Source organism: Antechinus flavipes, chromosome 1 (genome assembly GCF_016432865.1).
Source record: "Antechinus flavipes isolate AdamAnt ecotype Samford, QLD, Australia chromosome 1, AdamAnt_v2, whole genome shotgun sequence".
NCBI classification, from domain to species: domain Eukaryota; kingdom Metazoa; phylum Chordata; class Mammalia; order Dasyuromorphia; family Dasyuridae; genus Antechinus; species Antechinus flavipes.
The window spans coordinates 249,283,115-249,303,192 of record NC_067398.1 but is presented as its reverse complement, the minus strand read 5'-3'; the positions used below and the strand labels follow the sequence as shown (position 1 = coordinate 249,303,192).

General features: G+C 36.3%; 1 protein-coding gene across 1 annotated transcript in view; it reads left to right on the top strand.

Annotated features, from left to right (window-relative positions):
- Positions 1 to 20,078, top strand: part of SDK1 (sidekick cell adhesion molecule 1) — a 400,458-nt gene that overhangs the window by 366,362 nt on the left and 14,018 nt on the right. Inside the window, exons 36-39 of the mRNA XM_052000079.1 lie at positions 587 to 751; positions 8,579 to 8,716; positions 13,449 to 13,569; positions 16,451 to 16,580. Coding sequence (XP_051856039.1) covers positions 587 to 751; positions 8,579 to 8,716; positions 13,449 to 13,569; positions 16,451 to 16,580 — 554 coding nt within the window. The remainder of the gene's footprint in view (positions 1 to 586; positions 752 to 8,578; positions 8,717 to 13,448; positions 13,570 to 16,450; positions 16,581 to 20,078) is intronic.

The following is a 20,078-nucleotide window of genomic DNA, read 5'->3' as shown; positions in this document are numbered from 1 at the left end:
GGGGAGCAGAAGGAGAAGACCTTGAACTTCTTTGCTATGCAAAAGACAGGCATGATTTTTCAGGTTTTACTTTCTTGGAAAGATTTTGAATGTAACTCTCAATGGCAGATTGGATCTACTATTCAAAGACGCGTCTAAGTAAAAGGGAGATCACCATCATTTCACTGGCATTTGGTGATGAATATTTTAGTCATAGATCCACCGTGAAGTATTGGAGTATCAGTATGATATCTGATTGATATGAAATTTAAGACTGGATACAAAGGAACAAAGTAAGCAAGGGAGCAAACATTTATGTAGAGCCTACCCTGTCTCATTGTAAAGCTAAGTGCTTTACAAATATTATCTCCTCTGATTTTAAATGGTTTCCCTTTTTGTTCCTCCTCATGCACCAAGATCTACAAACACATCATTGGTCCAGAAGAAGAATGCAAAGATAATCTGTCCTTGAATAATTATGTATTACCATTTGCATAGGTTGATAGCAGAAAAGGCAATCATATACAGTGGAATAATCCAACCATTGGATTGGAGATTTGAAGGGAAGAAAAAGAAGAATAAGTTTTCTTTCTTGTTTTCTTTCCAGATGAAGGCCTATGGGATATGTTTGTGAAGGATATCCCCCGAAGCGCTACATCCTACACTGTTAGTTTGGACAAGCTCCGGCAGGGGGTGACCTATGAATTCCGAGTGGTGGCAGTGAATGATTTTGGCTATGGAGAACCTAGCAGTCCCTCTGTAGCTGTATCAGGTAATGCAGTTTAAGGGGGAAAATGATCAATTCAGTTGTGAATATGTTGAATTAGAGGGAGTACTGAGGTTCAGATGATATTCAGTAAGAAGAGATGGAGGAGACAAGATTGAATTTCAGAGTGTAGGGCTAGGGGAAAATTTTATATATAATGTGTAAATATATAATATAATATACATACAAGAAAATATTTATACATGCATGCACATGTGTATAGATACATACATGTATCTATATGTATTTATATTTTCTTCATATATAAGAAAATATACGTGCATGCACATGTGTATACATACATGTATCTATATGTATTTGTATTTTCTTCATATATTATATAAGAAAATACTTATACATGCATGCACATGTGTATAGATATATACATGTATCTATATGTATAAGTATTTTCTTATATAATATATGAAGAAAATGAAAGAATTATAAAGAAATTTGGAAGGTTTCGGAAATATGAAGGGGCCAAAAATTGATTTGGGGAAAGAAAGATTTATGGAGGAGAAAGAGGATTCAACTGTAAGGAAAGAGTTAGAACAGAAGGAGAAAAAGAATCTGACAAAAGGAAGGGAGAAGATGGAAGACAGGGGAGCAGAAGGAGAAGACCTTGAACTTCAAGAGACAATGATCCCAAAGAGGAAGAGAAGAATTAGCACAAGAGTTGGAAGTTGGTAAGACAAGTCAGACTTGTGAGTATAAAAAATAAGATGACAGAAAAACAAGGGAAAGAAAGTCAGATGTGACTGTCAAGATGCTAATGAGATGAAAAACAACATGATGTTTCTGAAGGAGAAGCCCAATAGCTTTTGGTCAGTCAATTTCTACAGGGGAACTGTTATCAAGCACAACAAAGGACCGAGATACAGAGGTAAATTTGACATCACTGAGTTGTGATTCATGTCTGGGATTTTGCCATGGAAGGATAGCCTTTATTAGTTAGAAGAGATGATATAAACTTAAAAAAATGTGTGTGTGTGTGTGTGTGTGTGTGTGTGTGTGTGTGTGTACACAGTGGGAAAATAAAGTATTTCAAGAAGACATATGTAAGTAAATTCAAGAACTTCAGGAATTCAAGAAATTCAGGGTGAAATGTATTTGGGTGAAGATGAGTAGAAGCATAAACCAAAGCAGTCTTGTCATTGGAGTATACAGGAGAATACCTGAACAGAAAGGAGTAATAAATGAGTAACTTAGCAAACAGAACAGGAGCCTTACACAAATCTATGATATAATAGTAGCGAAAAACTTCAGATATCTGGAGACTTCTGGAGTTCTTTCTACCAAAAGCAGAAGAATGATTGCTTTAATAATTTCATTCTTTAAAATGGGGTGGGGGGAACCAGCAAGAGAAGCTTCTATTTAGATAAGATTCAAAGGTAGAGGAACTATTAGAGGATATAGTTGCTAGGATGAACATTATGGGAATTTGGGGGAGGATATATCTCTCCATCTAAGACTTTGGGATAGAAGAGAGAAAAATCCACACATAGTCTGATATATACCTTTTTAGGAAATCATATTTCAAAAGATTCAGAGAAAAGATAGGTAGGACCTGATGGACTAAAATCCTAAAGCAAAACTTTACAATCAGGTAGCATGGGACTGCACTTCTTAAAACGTGGAGAGAAACAGTTCAAATGAGAATAAAGAGTCAACATAGTGTGAAGAAACTGACACAAATCTTTCCATTAAAGTTCCACGTTGATCAAATAATTTAAAATATTTTTCTTAATAATATTTTATTTTTCCCCAGTTACATGTAAAGACAATTGTTAACATTCACTTAAATTTTTTTTGGTTCCGGATTTTCTTTCTCCTGCTTTCATCTTTCCCCTTCTCTGAGATAGCAAACAATTTTATATAGGTTATATATGTTAAATCATGCAAAACATATTACTGTGTTACCAAGTTAGATGTTTTAAAAGACATGTACTGAAGAGAAGTGCACGTAATAGGATGAGTAGAAAGGTGTGACAAGGTAAGAATAACATTAGCATCGCAAAGCTTTGAAACTTTGGAGAAAAACTAAAGGCAACAAAAGAAAATTTTTTGAAAAAACTATATTGTCAAAAAGGATTACGAGATAGGACTACTTCTCAGGTTGGACAGAATGAAAATGGGTAGAGAAAACCAGGTCATAACTTAACACTTATTTTACTTCTGTTTCTCTGCCAAGGAGAATGAGTTTTGGATTGGCTATGAAGGGAGTTAGTAAGAGAGTGTTAGCTGTCCTTGTCATGTTGAAGTTACTGGGCCCAGGTGAACTATATCTGGACTTACTGAAAGCATTGTAAATGTGATCGCTAAGTCACTTTCAGTAATCTTTGAAAAATCATGGAAGATGAGAAAACCTGGAAAAAAGTAAATGTCCCAATTTTTCAAAAAGTAAAAAAAAAAGGAAGAGAATGGATCTGTGACTAATAGGCCAGTGAATTTCCCTTTAATTCCTTATAGAATTCTAGAAAGTATTATTATTAAAAGCAATGGATAACTTAAGTCTAAAAGAGGAAACATTGGTCAAAAATAACCAGAGAGACTTTATCAAGAATAGATTTTCCTTTTTGAAAGAATTACTATACTAATAGATCAGGAGAATACTATAGAAATAGATACCTAAATGTTAGCAAAAAAATTGACAGTCTCTTGTATTACTTTTATTGACAAGATAGAGAAATGTGGATAAGATAGTAGAGAGTCAGGTAGATTTAGAAATGATTAAATAGTTGGATCCAAAGAGTATTTAATTATTCATAGTTTGATGTCAATGTGAAAATGGTCCCTAATCAGAGTGCTCCAAATACTTGACTCCATACAATTAGCCATTTTAGTAATTACTTAAGTAAAGGCTTTGATAACATACTAATCAAATTTTCAGAAGACACCAACTTAGAGGGATATTTGGGAAAGTTGGCTGTATATATAGCCTCCAAGGGAAATTTGGAGATATTGCCCCCAACACTCTAGATTATAGAATTAAGATCCAAATAGATTTTGACAGGTTAAAACACTGGACCAAATTAGGCTTTAAAAAAATCAACTTCATAAGTACTGAACAAGATGACAGAGATGTGATTAGAGAGTAGTTTTTCTGAAAAATAAATGGAGTAGACTACAAATTTGATATGTCAGGATTATGATATAGCAGCCAAAAAGGTTAACATGATTTCTAGATATGTTCAGAGTGAGCCAGTATCCTAGACTAGGGATTTGATAGTTTCATTATACTGTGCCTTAGTCAAATTACATATCTAGTTTTCTCTTTATTTTATGGTACTAGATAGTAGGATGGACATTAATAAGCATTGATTTGGGATCTAAAGGAAGACTATCAGGCTAGTGAAGAATCATATAAAAGGATTATTGGAAGGAACTGGGAATGATTAACCTTTGGAAGAAAAGATTAGGGCAAACATGAAGCTGCCTTCAAAAATTTGAAGGACTGTGCTATAGAAGAGAGATTCATTTTATTATAATTGGCCTCAAAAGACAATGAGGAAGAGTGGCCAGAGGCAAATTTTGACTTCATTTAAGACGTTCCTTCTGGCTAGAACAATTAAAAAGGACATGAGGTTATGGCTCAGATTTAGTGAATTCCCCCTCTCTGAAAGCCTTCAGACCAAGTTTGGGAGATAGATCACTTATTAGGTACACTATATATATATATATATATATAATATATATATATATATATATATATATATATATATATATATATATATATATATATATATATTATATATATACACACACACATACATTTTGGATTCAATTATCTATAAGGTCTTTTCTGGCTCCAAGATTCTATGATTTATTAATTGAAAGAACAGCTTTGTAAAAGTTAGGAAGAAGAGAGTGTTAGAAGCCAAATTGTAAAGAGTAAATGGATGCTGAGTCATTGGAGGCAGGAAGTATAGAACCATGTTTCTAGTATTTTTTAGGGAGAAAAGATAAAGTGATAGCTGGGTTGAATGAAAGTATTCATGGATGGATAGATGTGAGCATGTTTATCTATCCTTTTTGCCTTTTCCTCCAATTTATAAGTTTCTTGAGGCCAGGCAGAGTATTCAATTTGTACTTTGTAAACCAAAATAACTACAAAGCCAAAGATTCACTAGGCATTCAATAAAATATATTTGAGATGACTGTAAGGGTAAGCAAGGAATTGACGAAATTCTCCCATAAAAAAAACAGTTCTTTTGTACTGAACATCTGTTAACTGAGTTTTAATAGTTGTATGGGTATAAATGTGTGTGTATTTATACATACGTATACACACACATATGTACATCTCTCTATATAGACATTTTTCCCCCTTACTATTAATTCCAAGCACATATGGTTGCTTAAGGTTAGTCCCTTGTTCTCTAAGTCATTTAAGGATATGACTCTCTTACTTTTCTAGTTCATAGAGAAATGTGACTTAAATGCTTTCCTGAAATTCCATTGGGTCCAGAATATAAGTTTTAACTTGCCAGCTGGAGTGTGCTCAATTTATCACGTCCTTTAGAAAAGTAAATGGATCTGTACCCGATGGCATTTCTTCCATATCCAGGCAGCTCAAAATTGGGTGATGTTGTGTCCCACTGAGATATTTCTAATAGAACCACTCAGACCTTTCCTTTCCATCACAAAGCCTGTCTCTGCTATTTCTGAGCAATAGGTCTGGGATTTGTTTGGACTTGCGAGATGAAGTGTTTAATGTGAAGCATGAAGACCTGTTTATATCTTTTGGAGTCAAAATCTTGTCATCTCCTGAGAAGCCCTGTGGTTCCACATTATCCAAGGCAAATTCACCCCACTTATTCCTGGAGTGAACACATTTTCCACTTTTCCAGTGAAACATTTCCCTCAAAGCCAGATGTGGGGTTTATTTTGCAAACATTCTCAGAACTCCAACTTGAGTCTGTGCTTTGCATCAATAAATACAATTCAGGGCTTCTAGGGTGTGCCAAACATAATTCACCATAGCATGAGTGGGAGGCACTGATCAAGAATATAGGGTGGTCCCTTCTGGGACACTCACTTTGGGAGAATTTCTGCTATTTCTGATTTCAGTTAAGATGTTTCCCTTCTTTTGAATTGTCTTCAAGATATACTTCTCATAAACAAGACATATTTTGATGGAAAAAAGATATTTCTATTATGGGGTATATATGGAATTGTATATGAGTATAATATATATGTGTGCACATATATACATATATTTTACATCTCAAAGCCATGCCAAGGATATGACCATGAAAGCTGCTGGGATTGGGGGATGGGGGAGGAGGAGAGAGCAGGGAAATGAGGAACTCTTTCTGAGATTAGACGTTGATTAGATCTAATACAGAAAAGAGGGAAATGTGTATGTGTGTGTGTGTATATGTATGTGTGTGTATGTGTGTACACACACATATTTACACATACACACACACACATACACACACACACACTTACATACATGGACATCCAGGGCCATCTCCAGTCATCCTGACCTATTCCTGACCAATAGACCCAGATGGCTCTGGAGGAGAAAATAAGGCTGGTGACTTTGGGTAGTCCTCCCCCACTTAAATCCATTTCATTTACAAGTCACCAGTATCCTGGTCTTCTTCAAGAAGGAAGGTCAAACAACATCATATGTAGGCGAGCTAGGTGACAAAGTAAATAGAGCACTAAGCTTGGAATCAGGGAGACCCATCTTCATAAATTCAAATTCTGCCTCAGATATTCAGTGACTGTGTGACCCTGGGCAAGTCACTTAATCCCATTTGCCTCAGTTTTCTCATCTGTGAAATGAGCTGGAGAAAAATTCTTCCAGTATTTCAGGCAAGAAAACCTCAAATGGGGTGAAATAGAGTCAGGCGTGATTAAAATGACCAAACAACAATATACATGTGTGTGTGTGTGTGTGTGTGTGTGTGTGTGTGACCACACAAGTAAAATCGGGTTAAAAGGATAAAGGAATGTCCAATTGTGCTTTGGAAAAGTGATTTGAAGTCAGAGGACTGGATCAAATCCTTTTGAGCTTTGGCATTTCCTCTCTGTGTGCCCTTGAGCTAATTCACATCCCCACTTTAGATGGATAGCTGTTTCCTTGTAAGGGTTTGGACTAGCTAGGCTAAGGGGGTCCTCCCACTCCAAAGCCTGTGATCTTGTGATCATAAGGGCTATGTGCCAATACAATGGTATTGTGAGAGGGAAAGAGAAAAGAGGTCATTCACTGTCGGCAGCTGGCTCTCCTGACACCCCCAATCTTTTATATTCTGATAAACACACACACACACACACACACACACACACACACAGTCTTCTTCTCCACTCATACTGCCTTGAAGCTATAGAATCCCTAGGAGCAGAAGTGAGCCTAGATAAATTGTTTCAAATGGTCATAACTATAAATATTTCTAGGTGAGTAGGGACAACCTAACTGTTCCCTTGACCATAATCCTCTGTGAGAAACTAAGAAGGTAAAGAAACTGAAGTTATAATGCTACTTTTGACTTACAAATACCAGGGACACAGCCCTATCTCATTTCTCTTTTAATTCTCTGATAATTATGAAGTAAGCCTATTTCTTGTTTTTTGTTTCTATTCTGAATTTAACAGACAACAAGAAAAAGGAACATTTCCATATAGATTAGAAAAGGAGACACTTGTATATGAAACTGTACATCTATTCTTTTGCTTTTAAGAATATAATAAATTGAATAGATAACTCTCCTACTTGCCCGAAATTCCTTCTAACCCTCCTATGTTCTCTTATCTTTATACCTTTTTTGGGGGAAAACCTATCTTGACCCCCCTTTTCTCTCTTATCTCCTCCTACACACATATTTTTTAATAATAAGCAGAAGAGTGTATAGTATATGCTATTGGTAAGAGAATGTCATGGTCCTTTCAAAATGTGCTTGAATACACAATAAATCATCTGGTCAGGATTTCTGGCTCACTGACCCTCTGATTTAGTGTGAATGCCCACAGTGGACCCCACCATCATAAAGACAACAGTACACTCCTTTTTAATGGGACTTTAGTCTTAAACATGTTGTTGTTAGCAAAAGGTATATTTCTTAAGCTGCTCCAGATTCTCCCTAAAATGTTTCGTACCTTTCTGTCTCTGTTCAGACCATTTCCCCATCCTGAAATAGCCCCAGGCCCACTTCTCTGGTCAGCAAGTCAACATTTACTAAGGGCTTAATGTTCATAAGACATTTTCTTTTCCTTGCTTCAAGGCCAGATTCATCCCACAGCTCTCTGAAGCCTTTCCTGGCTGGATCAATGTTGAAAGAACTGGGTTGGGAGTCAGAGGAAGACCTGGATTTGACTCCTGCCTCTGCCATTTACTAGCTGAATTTCTTTGGAGAAGTCAGAATTCTCTGGGTCTCAATTTCCTTACCTTCAAGATGAGGGGGTGGCAATAGATAACCTGCATATTTAATTCCCTTTCTAAATGTGGCCACATATAATTCTTTGACCTCAACCTACAGTGATTCCTTCTTTCTCGGAAATCCTAGAGTACTTGTTGTCTTCACCATTAATTGGGCACCTTGCTTAGGCTACATTGAGTTGTTTTATCTTGGCTGTGTATTTTCCAATTAGATTGTAAGCTCTGAGAGCAGAAACCATACTTTAATATCCCAGTGCCAACCCAGCTTTGGTGCTCAATAAATGTTTATGGGTGAGTCTGACACTTGTTCAAATATGAAAATATTTGTCTTTTCCTTATGGAAGTAAAACACAACTAGCTGTTTTTTAAAAAGACACTTCTTTTGAAACCTTAAAAAAATGCCGTTAGGGATTTTTCTCATCATTACTTACTTCTTTTTCCTTTAGCCCAATCAGAAACTCCATTCTATGAGGAGTGGTGGTTTCTTCTGGTGATGGCCCTTTCCAGTCTGATACTCATTCTGCTCATTGTATTTGCCTTGGTCTTGCATGGACAGAATAAGAAATACAGGAACTGCAGCACAGGTGAGAGTCCAAGTTTCATTTCTCCTATTTTCATTCTTTGGCCAGATTCTCTTAAACTGAAGAGTTTAGAAAAAAACTTTTCCCATATTCAGTGCATTACCAAAAACTCTACTATTCTGCTTATTTTGTGAGAGGAAAAACAGACCAAACACATATATTTTCTTTTTTTTTTTCTTTTTCTTTTTTGTTATTTTAAAATTCTTTTCCTTTTTATTTGAAAAAAAAAACAGTAAGAAAAAAGGAAAATAGAAGAAATACAAAACAAAACAAAACATTGTCATGTGCTCAGGAGTATGTCAGGGAGGATTTAACATATATAACCACAAATTATGAGATCAAGAAAGTATATATATATTAGTAGAAGAAATTATATTCATCAACGACCATTTTTCTTTACTTCCTTGTAAATTGTTATTTAGTTTTCTGCTGCTCACCTTATTTATTTTATTCTTTTTTTTCCCCTTTCATCCTCCCACCACTCCCAAGCAAGCTACATTTAAGAAAAGATATATTTGTGTATCCATATATAGATGTATACATGCACTCACATCCACACTGACCCCATATACACACATGTCTTGCCTATCCTTGCTGTCTCTTTCATTAAATTCTTCCCCATAAGTTGGCTTACTATTACTTAACCTTTCCCCAACCAAGGATCCCTCCCTTGTCTTCTTCCCTCACTCTTTGCTTTCCCATTTATCCATCACTCCTTCCCTTATTTCTTTATAGATTTTGGAGGGTGCTATATCCTTCATGGTTTATATGTAGTATTAACTATTGAACCCATTCCCGATGTGAGTACATTTTCACAACTATGAGCTCTCCCCTCCAAATGCCTCTGTATCTCTTCTTCCTCTGCACTCATTTGTACAACATAATTATTATTTTTACCTTAACTCTACCTTAACTTTCTCTTGAGCAACCCTATTGTTGATATGAATCTTATATACATACATGTATATATAAAGATAAATATATACACAAATTAAAAAACATAAAAAATTTGTTCATGTTTAAACAGTTGTCTATATTAAGTTTCTTAAAATTGATCTTTCATGTTGGCTCTCATATATTAAATTTTCTGTAAAGTTTGAGTTTGATTAATAGAAAGTTCTGAAAATTTTCAAGTTCAATCAATGTTCATTTTTTCTCATTTAGGAGTATAGTTAATTTTGCTGAATATGATATTTTTGGCCATAGGCCTAGTTCTTTTGATTGTTGGTAGCTATGATTCCAGGACCTGTAGTTTTTTATTGTAACTGCTGATAAATCTTATACAATTCTAATTGCTGTAAAAATTCCAGCATATTTGAATTATTTCTTGTTTCTTGCAAAATATTCTCTTTGATCTGGACGTTTCAAAAATATATTCCTGTGTGTTTTCCACCTAGAATCTATTTGAGATGGTGATCAGTGGATTTTTTCTGTTTCTACTTTTCCTCATGTTCTATCAGTCCAGGACAATTTTCTTGGATTATTTCCTGCATTATTGTATCATGGTATTGTTCAGAACTTTCTGGCAGTCCAATTATTCTTATATTTTCTCTTCTTGATCTGTTCTCCAGATCTGTCATCTTTCTTATAAGATGTTTCACATTCTGTTCTATTTTCTCATTCTTTATAATTGGTTTTGTTATTTCTTGGTCTCTCATAGCTTCACTCAAGGCTTTCCTTTGCTCAATTCTAATTTTCATCTTTGAGACTCTGTATTACCTTTGCTAGTTGGCTAACTTTTTTTTAATAAGCTTCTTGTTTTTATTGCATGGTTTTAATTTTTTTCTTTAGTTTTTTAAAATTCTCATTTGGTTTTTGAATTCTTTTTTGAATTCTATAAATTCTGATTGGATAGGGAGCCATTCCACGTTACTCTTTGGGGTAGAAGTGGTTTTTTGTTTGTTTATTTATTTGTTTTTTGTTTTTGTTTTTTACTAAAGTGTCCTCCTCTGAGATGAACCCGGTCTTCTCTGTTCCCATAATATGTTTCAGTGGTGGGGTTCTTTCTTCTTTGCCAGTTCTTTTTTTTTTGTTTTTGTTTTTAATAAGAGTTATTAGTCTAAGCACCTCCAATTGTGGGGTGGGGGATGGTGCCTCAGCTTCCCCTCTGACCAGAAACCCCATCCCAGAGCTCCCCTCTTCTGCAAGTGCCCACAGCCAGCAGCATCCCTGCCCCGCTGCTTCCGCACTCCTGAGGACTGGTTCCTTTTCACCCAGGGCCACATCTCAGTAGCACAGCAGCTCCCAGTGTTCCCAGTCAGTCCAGGATCACTCAGTCTTCCTGGACTCCACAAACAGTCCGGGAGGTGAAAGTCTCTGTGGATCCTGCTGAGGCTTCAGCCACACCCAGCCAGCCCCAGGGCTCCCCACTTGGTGATTCTGCAGAACTAGCCAGGAGGTGTTTGCACTTCACACAGCTTAATCCCCAGCCCTTCTGGCATCTCCTTGGGTTCTATCAGGAGAACTCCTATTCCACCCCAAGACTTCTTGATTTTTCACAAGTCTATGTTCACACTGAGGTGGGAATTTGTTGTATTTGTGGAGGAAATTGGGAGAGCTTGAAATTTGCCAACCTACTCCACCATCTTCCCAGAATCCTCTCCCTCCCCTCCTTCCCCCTCCATGTATTTTCTTTAAGGCATTGTATAGTAGTGGGTAAAATGGTCTTTCAAATGATATGGGTTCTAAGTCCCAGCCTTGCCACCAGCTGGCCCAGTGATCTTCAGCAAAGACTCATCCTTTCTGAAACTCAGTTTCTTTACTTGTAAAATGAAGATGATAATGTATCTCAAAGTGTTATTTGAAGGCTAGATAAAATAATATGTGGAAAACAAATGTGGAAAAGCAGAACGTTCACTACAAAAAAATATTATTAAATATAACACAAATTATCATCCTCATCATGGCTGGCATTTATATAGAATTTTAAGGATTGCTAACTATTTTACAATATTATCTCATTAGATCTTTATCACAACCCTGGGAGGTAGATGTTATTATTATTTCCACTTTACAATTCAGACAGACACATTTTTAGTGATTTGCCCAGAGTCCCCCAATTAATCAATCGTCTAAGGTTAGATATGAACTCAACTCTGTCAATTAGTCAAAATTTTTGCATGACAAAAGGATTTAAAATTTCTAGCCAAAGGCCAGTAGGGCAGGTTCCTAGGTGACTATCTTAATAGGATTTGACCAGAACTATCAAAAATAATTGAAACAGAGCCCTTTCCAAAGCTAGCTCCATAGTTTGGAGCTTTCAAATTCCACTCGCCTTTTCATCTTAGAAATGTTGAGTCACAGCAGTAAGGTTCTCTTGCCCATATGTAATGGAACCGCTTTAACTCTTAACTACCTGGAGCCTGGACATGCTGATACACTAAGCTGCACCACAGACTGTTACTCTTAACTGGTCATTAAGATAGCAGGGCATCCACTCCTAAAGGGTTAATAAAATACAAAGCACTGTAAAAATCTTGCCATTTCCCTTTGTGAAGTTAAGCAATTCATCCCCCAAAGAAAGGATTTTTTTTTTTCTGTATAAATTCACTTCTAACAAGTGTTAGTAAATCAGATTTTATTCCTGTGAGATTTAAAATGTATGAATGGCATGGCATTTTACTGAACTAATGCTATTACAGAACCTTATGCCTGGCGCATAGAAAATGTCCCTCTTTTCACTCTTTCTCACCGTCTGGAAAACAGACATGAAAAGACAGACACGACCTGCAGCTTCTGATATTCAGACTTGCCCTAGAGTATTAATGTTACATCATAACTGAAGCTTAGGAAAAATACTTGTCTACAAAGAGTGCCTACCTTCCTGCCTGAAAGACAAGCAGAATTGAAAGGCTATGTGTTTATGGCATCATTCAAACCTCTTCTGTCTTGTTGCCCTTCCTCTGTCTAATTCTTGGTTTTCAGTCCCTTCTTGTCTCTTTTCCCCTACTGATTCCTCTTTCCATCAGAATTATTTACCCTCACTCAACCTTATTCTCTGTTTTGCTACCCCCTCCCTCACCATTTCTGTATATTGTATTTTTCAATTTTCTCTCCTGCAGTGAAAAACTCAATTCCTTTTTCTCCTGACAACTTTCCAGTTACCCTCTCTTACTCTCTCGTCCCTGTAGCCTTTATAAGCTGATATTCAAAGATAGCATTTAGTAGAGGGAGAAGTAGTAATGGACCTCTAGGAAAAGAGAGGAAAGATTATAAACTTCATTAGTTAGGCCAGTTTCTTCATTATGGTTACCCTCTGTGTACCAAGCCAATCACTACCTCCATACTTGTGCTTGTGCTGCTCCCTCAGCCAAGAATGCCTTCCTTCCTTCTCCCTATCAATACATTTCCTGCTTATTCTTCAGTCTACCTCCTTCCTTCCGGGAAGTTAGCCTCCTTCAATCTCTGCAGTTTACTGTGAGCTCTTCCTTCCCCCAAACTTGAAAGTCATTACTGTCTATTTTATTCATTTGCTTTACTGTTTTTGAATTGCCTTCTATTATTATTTAATGTTTAATGTGCATATGTATTCAGCTAACTTTTAAGCTCCATGAAGACAGTGTCTTTGTCTCATTTGGATCAATGTTCCAAGTATAAGACTTGGCCTATCACTTATGTATTGTTCTGATTTGTTGGTTCTACTCAATAGATAAGTTTTTGTTAATAGATTTTAAAAAATGGATAAAATCAGAACTTTTTATCATCCACATAAAATTCATATAATTATTTTTTACAGGAAAAAGCATCTCCAATATGGAGGAATCAGTGACCTTGGATAATGGAGGGTTTGCTGCTCTTGAGCTAAACAGCCGCCATCTCAATGTCAAGAGCACTTTCTCCAAGAAGAATGGCACCAGGTACAGCATTTTAGCTTGGACCAGTGCTTACCACTTAATATTTTATGATTTGGCTGCCTTTCATGAACCCTCATTTGGTGAAACTGAACAAATATGTTAGAGTGGATGAATGAAGAGAGCATTTATTAAGTGCTTACTATATACAAAACCCTGTGTTAAGTGCTGGGGATAAAAAGAGAAAATTAAGAAGACATTTTAATTTTATTAGAAATCATTATTGAAATCCTATATACTGTAAAATTTCAAAAGACATGTAATCACTGAAGGTCAGTTTTAAATTGGTGGATTACACCAAACTGCCAGATTTCATGGTTGTTTGTTCTCGAGGAGATCAAAATGACATCACCATGTTAGTCAAGTTGCAGCGTGCTCTGCCAGAGGTCGCACACAAATAGTCCCTGTGAACATTGAGATGGTTTCTCCAATTTTGCACATCTCATGTTTCTTTTAGGCTAATTCAGTTCTGCTTTGCTCATAGAGTTCAGTCCCTTCTCGGATAAGGGCATGCCGTGCTGAATATCCTGTGCCAGAATCTTCCATGCCATACAATCAATTCTAAAGTTCTTAAGAGAGAGCTTGTCCTTGTATCGGTTTTTTCTGACCACCTTCCTTGTGAAAACTTGCCTTGTATGAGTTCTCCATAAAATAATTTTTTTGGCAAGCATACATTTGGTATTTGGCAGATTTCATAACATGAAGTAGCTGATCACATGAAATGAAGCCGAACAATGTGGAATCAGCAACATCAAAGGAAGAGAAAAGTAAATAGGGCTTTGTTGAAGATGCACAAGAAGCATCAAGGTCAGAGCACAGAGAATCAACTTGTTGCAGGCTCTCTTTCTAAACAGCTATATGTTTAAATTTACCCTTTTCCTCTCTGTTATCACTTTTACAGTGGGATACATAGACAAAAGAATTAAAAAATTACAGTCTCTGAAAATTCTCACATTCTGTCAGGAAAGATGATGTTTACATGAGAGATAGATATAAAAGTTGAGTTTATCTTTAGGTTCCTTCTTTATTGAAAAAAGTAGCCCATGCCTTTTTCTGTGATATTCTTTGTTAAACTGAGTTTAGTTGAGGATTGGCCTCCATTTCAGAATTGTGCCAGATAATAATCTACAGCTCATATTCATTGGGCTTAAGGACAAAAGATCAAGGAAAAAGTTATCCCTTTTCTCCACCTCAGATTTTTTATGAAACTGTACTTTTCTGTATTCTGGCATTGAGGTTACTTCCTAGCATTTGTTATTAACTAAATTGAGCATTGAAAAATGGCTCATAAGACCTTGGAGACATAGGCTTGTGTTTGTGTTGAATTTCTGGTTCTCCATACAATTACAATCTGTTGGCAGTTATAGACTAGCATCATTTACTGGCACTTTACAATATGTGCCTAGTTGATTTATTTCTCTAACATTTATTGCATTTGAATATTTTATGATTTATTTGTGAGCTAGGCATCAATTCAACTTCTTAGAATAAAAAGATTGGACCCAAATGATTAGATGACACATAAATTCTTTAAAAACAATAATAACAATAATAATAATAATAAATGACCTTTCAGGGGTGACTTTTTACTTGGACAAATTAACTATTTCTGGGGAACCAGAATCTCTGGATAGTCAAGACACTGTACGGTCCTTTGTGTGGTCATAGAAGGTCAAATAATCTATCCCTCCAGTTGCCATTCTTCTTTAAAGGAACTTTTAAAAATAAACATTTTCCTGGCCAATGACATCTACATATGGTTTCCTGTGAAACCTTGGGGAAAGAAAGAGAGGTTACATTTAGATGTAAAACAGGTAAATTTCAGTACAATGAAAATGTGTGTTTTTTCCTTTGCCAAGAACTATCCTAGAAGAAAGCAAGAAATGTAGCATCTAATTTTATTCTAACTAATTGACCAGACAGGTGATAGACCACAAAGTGTTTTCCCCACCCAATCCTGGTTTACAGTAGTCTCTTAATAAGTCTGGTTGACAGATTGATTCTACCACAGTAGAAATCAGTTAACATGCATTTATTAAATGCCATATACTGTGCTAAGCTAAAAACAGTCCCTATCTTCAAAAGGTTCACAATCCAATAATGGAAATAACTATATACATACACAATATAAACATTACAAATAGTAGATAATACAAAAAAGGTAGATATTCTCAACAGAATTTCCTCATTTTCTTTCAAAATTTCTCCACCTAAAAGCAGGCATTTCCTTCAGTAACTACATAACCTAGTCTAGGCAGCTGCAGAATGACTGCCTCAGAAGCTGCCTCCCTTCCACCCAGCACTATTAAGTGCCTTGGTGTCAACAGCCAAAGTCCTAATTCCAGGGACTCCTGGGCTAATCACATTGAGGGAGTATCAAGCCTTTGCAGGTGGAAGATGATAGGGGTCCCATCACCTGGATAATGTCTCCTGCTGCCTAATTAAACTCTAACAGGGTCTCTCAAAGTGCCATGTGCCCTGCTGACTCCTGTTCCAAATTAATCAGGGCATGCTTTAGTGGGAGAAAGAACCATTGCTCGCTGAAGGACGTATTTTGTAGCTTACAGAGTGACTTTGATAGGCTTCTTCCAAGTAACCTCAGTACCTGTTTTAGAAAAGCTGTCACTTTAGAGGTGCTTGATGTTTATTCAGGATCAGGGATTATGAAAATGTCAAGTTGGCCCTTGAAAAAGAAATTAGAGGCAACTAATTGGATTTGGTGACCTGTGGTTGAAGGTTTGGAGATCAGAGTCCAAATCTGCATGGGGATTAGTAAGTGCCAATAGGCATATTGGGAAACTCCTGATGAAAGTCCTTTTATGTTCAATGCTGCCCTTCACACAGCATCTTCTGTTGCATGCTTCCCCCTCCCCCTTCATACTCCTAGATCCCCTCCTCGACCAAGTCCTGGTGGGCTACATTATTCCGATGAGGACATCTGCAACAAGTACAATGGAGCAGTGCTAACTGAGAGCGTGAATCTGAAGGAGAAATCTGTAGATGCATCTGAATCTGAGGTGAGTACTTTTCTTTAGCAGCAGGTGCCATTTTTGATAAAGAATGTCAATATCCTCTGACTAATAGTATGAATGGAAAGATTCCTTTTATTTCTGAGGTACTTAATACTTTTTGAAAACAAGCTTTCATCTGAGCCTTATCTTAATCCTATGAGTCAGTTGCCAGGCTCATACTTGACCTGGAAGCTTTGTAGGACCTTACAGAGCTTGAATCTGCTGATATATCACCTTTGAAAAAACAATATTCATCACATGCCACAATTAATTTATTCAATACTAACCAAAGGAAAAACCTTCAGATACCTAGCAGGAGGCAAATTTTGGTTACCACCATTTCTTGGTCTAGTAAAGAGCCTTAATTCTCTCGACTCCAATCTGCTAGTCTTATCTTGATACTTAGGTTATCATCCCTTTGACTCCAGGAAATACATTATTTTCATTCTGCAATCCCTTGCCTCCTGTAGGTCTTGCCTATCCTGGTTCCTAGTTCCATAAATCTTTTTCCATATATTCTTTCCCATATTGCAGCATGGATTTTTCACTGGGTTTCAATTCACCCTGCACTAATAGTATCCAAAGCTAAGTATTTAAAATCCAGGGCAGCATGGAATAATGAAAAGGTTATTGGATTTATATCCAGAAGACAGTTTTAAGTGCCAGTTTTATTGGCTTCTTTCATGTCCCAACTAAAATCCATTCTTCTCTGAGAAACCTTTCCTGATACCTTTTAATGCTAGTGCCTTCCCTTGTTGACTATCTCCATTTATCCTAGCTACAGTTTATTTGTATTTATTATAACTTGGACAGAAACAGCATATTCAATGGACAGATCTTTATTAATTATCATCTCTGTGCATACAATCTGAGATACTGTGAGAGAGTATAAAAACTTGCAGTTGAAGTCAACAAGCACTATATTAAGTAGTGGAAATACAAACCACTGAAAAAAAGCATCCCTGCCCTTAAGGAGCTCACAGTCTGATGGGTGAAACAGCATGAAATCAACCATGTATAAACAAGATGCAGAGAGAACAACCTGGAGACTAAGGGGACCTAGTAAAGGTTCCTTACAGAAAAAAGGATTTTTTTCTATTTTTCAAAAAAAGTCAGGAGTTCTAAGACACAGAGGTAAAGAGGGGAGATAAAGGGGACAACCAATGAAAGACAGAGAGTTAGAAGTTATCTTAAGCATGGAGAACAGCAAAGAGATCATTTGGGATGTTAGAGCATATAGAGGGGATCAAGATATAAGAAACCTGGAAAGTTAAAAAGGAGCCATATTATAAAGGTCTTCTAAATCCAAATAGAGGATTAAATATATGATCCTAGAGATAATAGAGAACTTATGCAATATAGTCAGACCTGAGTTTTAAGAAGGTTTTTTTGATAGCTAAATGGAGGGTAGATTGAAGTGAGGAAACACTCCAGGAAAGACCAATCAGAAATTTTTGCAGTAGTCCAGGAATGAGGTGAAAAGGGCCAGTACCCTGATCATGGCACTGTCGTGAGAGAAAGGGATATATACAAGAGATATAGTAGAATTAGCAGGACTTGCAAACAAATTTACATGGAGAGTAGGGGTAAGAGATAGTAAGTACTCACAAATCAAACCAGGTTGTAGGCTAGTTGACTAAGAGGATGGTAGAACTCTTGATAGTAATAAGAAAGTAAGAAGAGGTCAGAGTTTGGGGGGAAAGATATAGTGATCTTAGACATTGAGTTTAAGATGTCAATGCAACATCCAGTTTTGAGATGTCTAATGGACATTTGGAGATATGAGACTCAAGATAAGAAGAGAAGCTAGGGATGGATCAATAGATCTGAAAATGATCTTCATAGAGAATATAATTGAATTTATGGGAATAAAATAGCACAGAGGAAGAAGAGAATAGGGCCCAACACAAAGCAGTGAAAAATATCTAAAAATTAGCAAGGAAACAACAGACTGGTCAGTCAGGTAGGAGTGAAACCAGAATAAAGAGCAGTGTCACAAAAATTTAGAAAGAAAAAAAGATCAAAGTGAAAAGAGGAGTCAACAGTATTATAAGCTTCAGAAGGTTAAGAAGTTTGAAGACTGAGGAAAGGTCATTGCATTTGGCAATTGAAAAATCATTGGTACTTTGGAGAGAGCAGTTTGAGTTTAACGTCCCTGCCTTGAAAAATTGGGAAGAACAAACACATACATGAATTGGTGTGTGAGAACCTTTGCTCCTGTGGTTTTCTCAGAAAACCGCCTTCTCTTTACTCCCATCTGTGCTTATGAAAGACATACATACCTTTCAAAGTCTCGGTGTTAGGCCCTCTAAAAATAAGAAGCCTTTCTTGATCTCCAACTGTCCTAATCGCACAGTGAACTCTTCATCTTCTGAAATTCTATAATATTTTGTTTATATTACTCTCAGGGCACTTATTACCTGCTGCTTTGCATGATAGTTATTCATTCCTTTCCTCAAGCACTTATTAAGGGTCTACTCTGTGCAAGATACAGTTCTAAACCTTAAAGATGTAAAGAGGAAAAGGAAAGCTTCTGCCCTCAAGTACCTGTTTGTCTCCCAAAAGTCTTAGCAGTTTAGAGCTATTAAAGCTTAATACTGTACTAAGACTCTGAGGCACCTATTTGTATTCTCATAAATTCATAAAATGTTAGCAAGGGAAAAGGGTCTTCCTTTGTGATGCCATCCATATTAGACCATATATTTTTTGAAGAAAGAAAATATGTTCTTTATATTTTTTGTCTTCCACCCTGCTTAGTACAGTGTAGTAAAAGATATTTGTTGAATGAATGAAATGTAAAAGTGAATGTAGAATTTCCTAGGATAAACTCAATAAAGAAAGGTAGATACAGTGAAAAGATCCCTGGCTTTACCACTTACTATCTTTAGTAAGACTAACCACTTATATTCCCAGGACCTTGGCTTCCTTGTTTGAAAAACAAGGGGATTGGATGAAATCATCACTAAAATACCTTCCTCTTCTAAATCCTACATAACAAGTGATTGTAGTTCACATTCCTATGATATTCTCCAGCAATTAAAAAAAAGTCACTATATATAATCTCTTTTGATCTAGAGAGTATGCCTATTTTGCAGAAGGAACACATAAAATTAAGACTACTTTGGTTAGCAAGTTAGCATGTTCAAAGTTTTTCTTAATTAGCTTGCGGGTTGGAGGACAATTTCTACAAAAATACTCAAATTCTATCGTATTTTGGTCTTTTTCTTAGTCAAAAAAAAAGCAATATGATGTCTAAAAATTAGACCTATTGAGTATAAAAATGGAGACATCTTGTAGTTGTTGATATAAAGAGGAAAGAGCAGACAAGGAGAGGAATTTAAGAGTGACCTAATAATAGCTTAAGTTTAGTTAGGTTTGAGTTTTAGGGAACACCTTCTTGAATATAGAAAAGTGGAACAATTTATGATTACAAGAGAAACATGGAGCAATTTGTCAGGGGAGAGAAATTAGAGCATGTTATCCCTTACTTCAAACTTAACATAG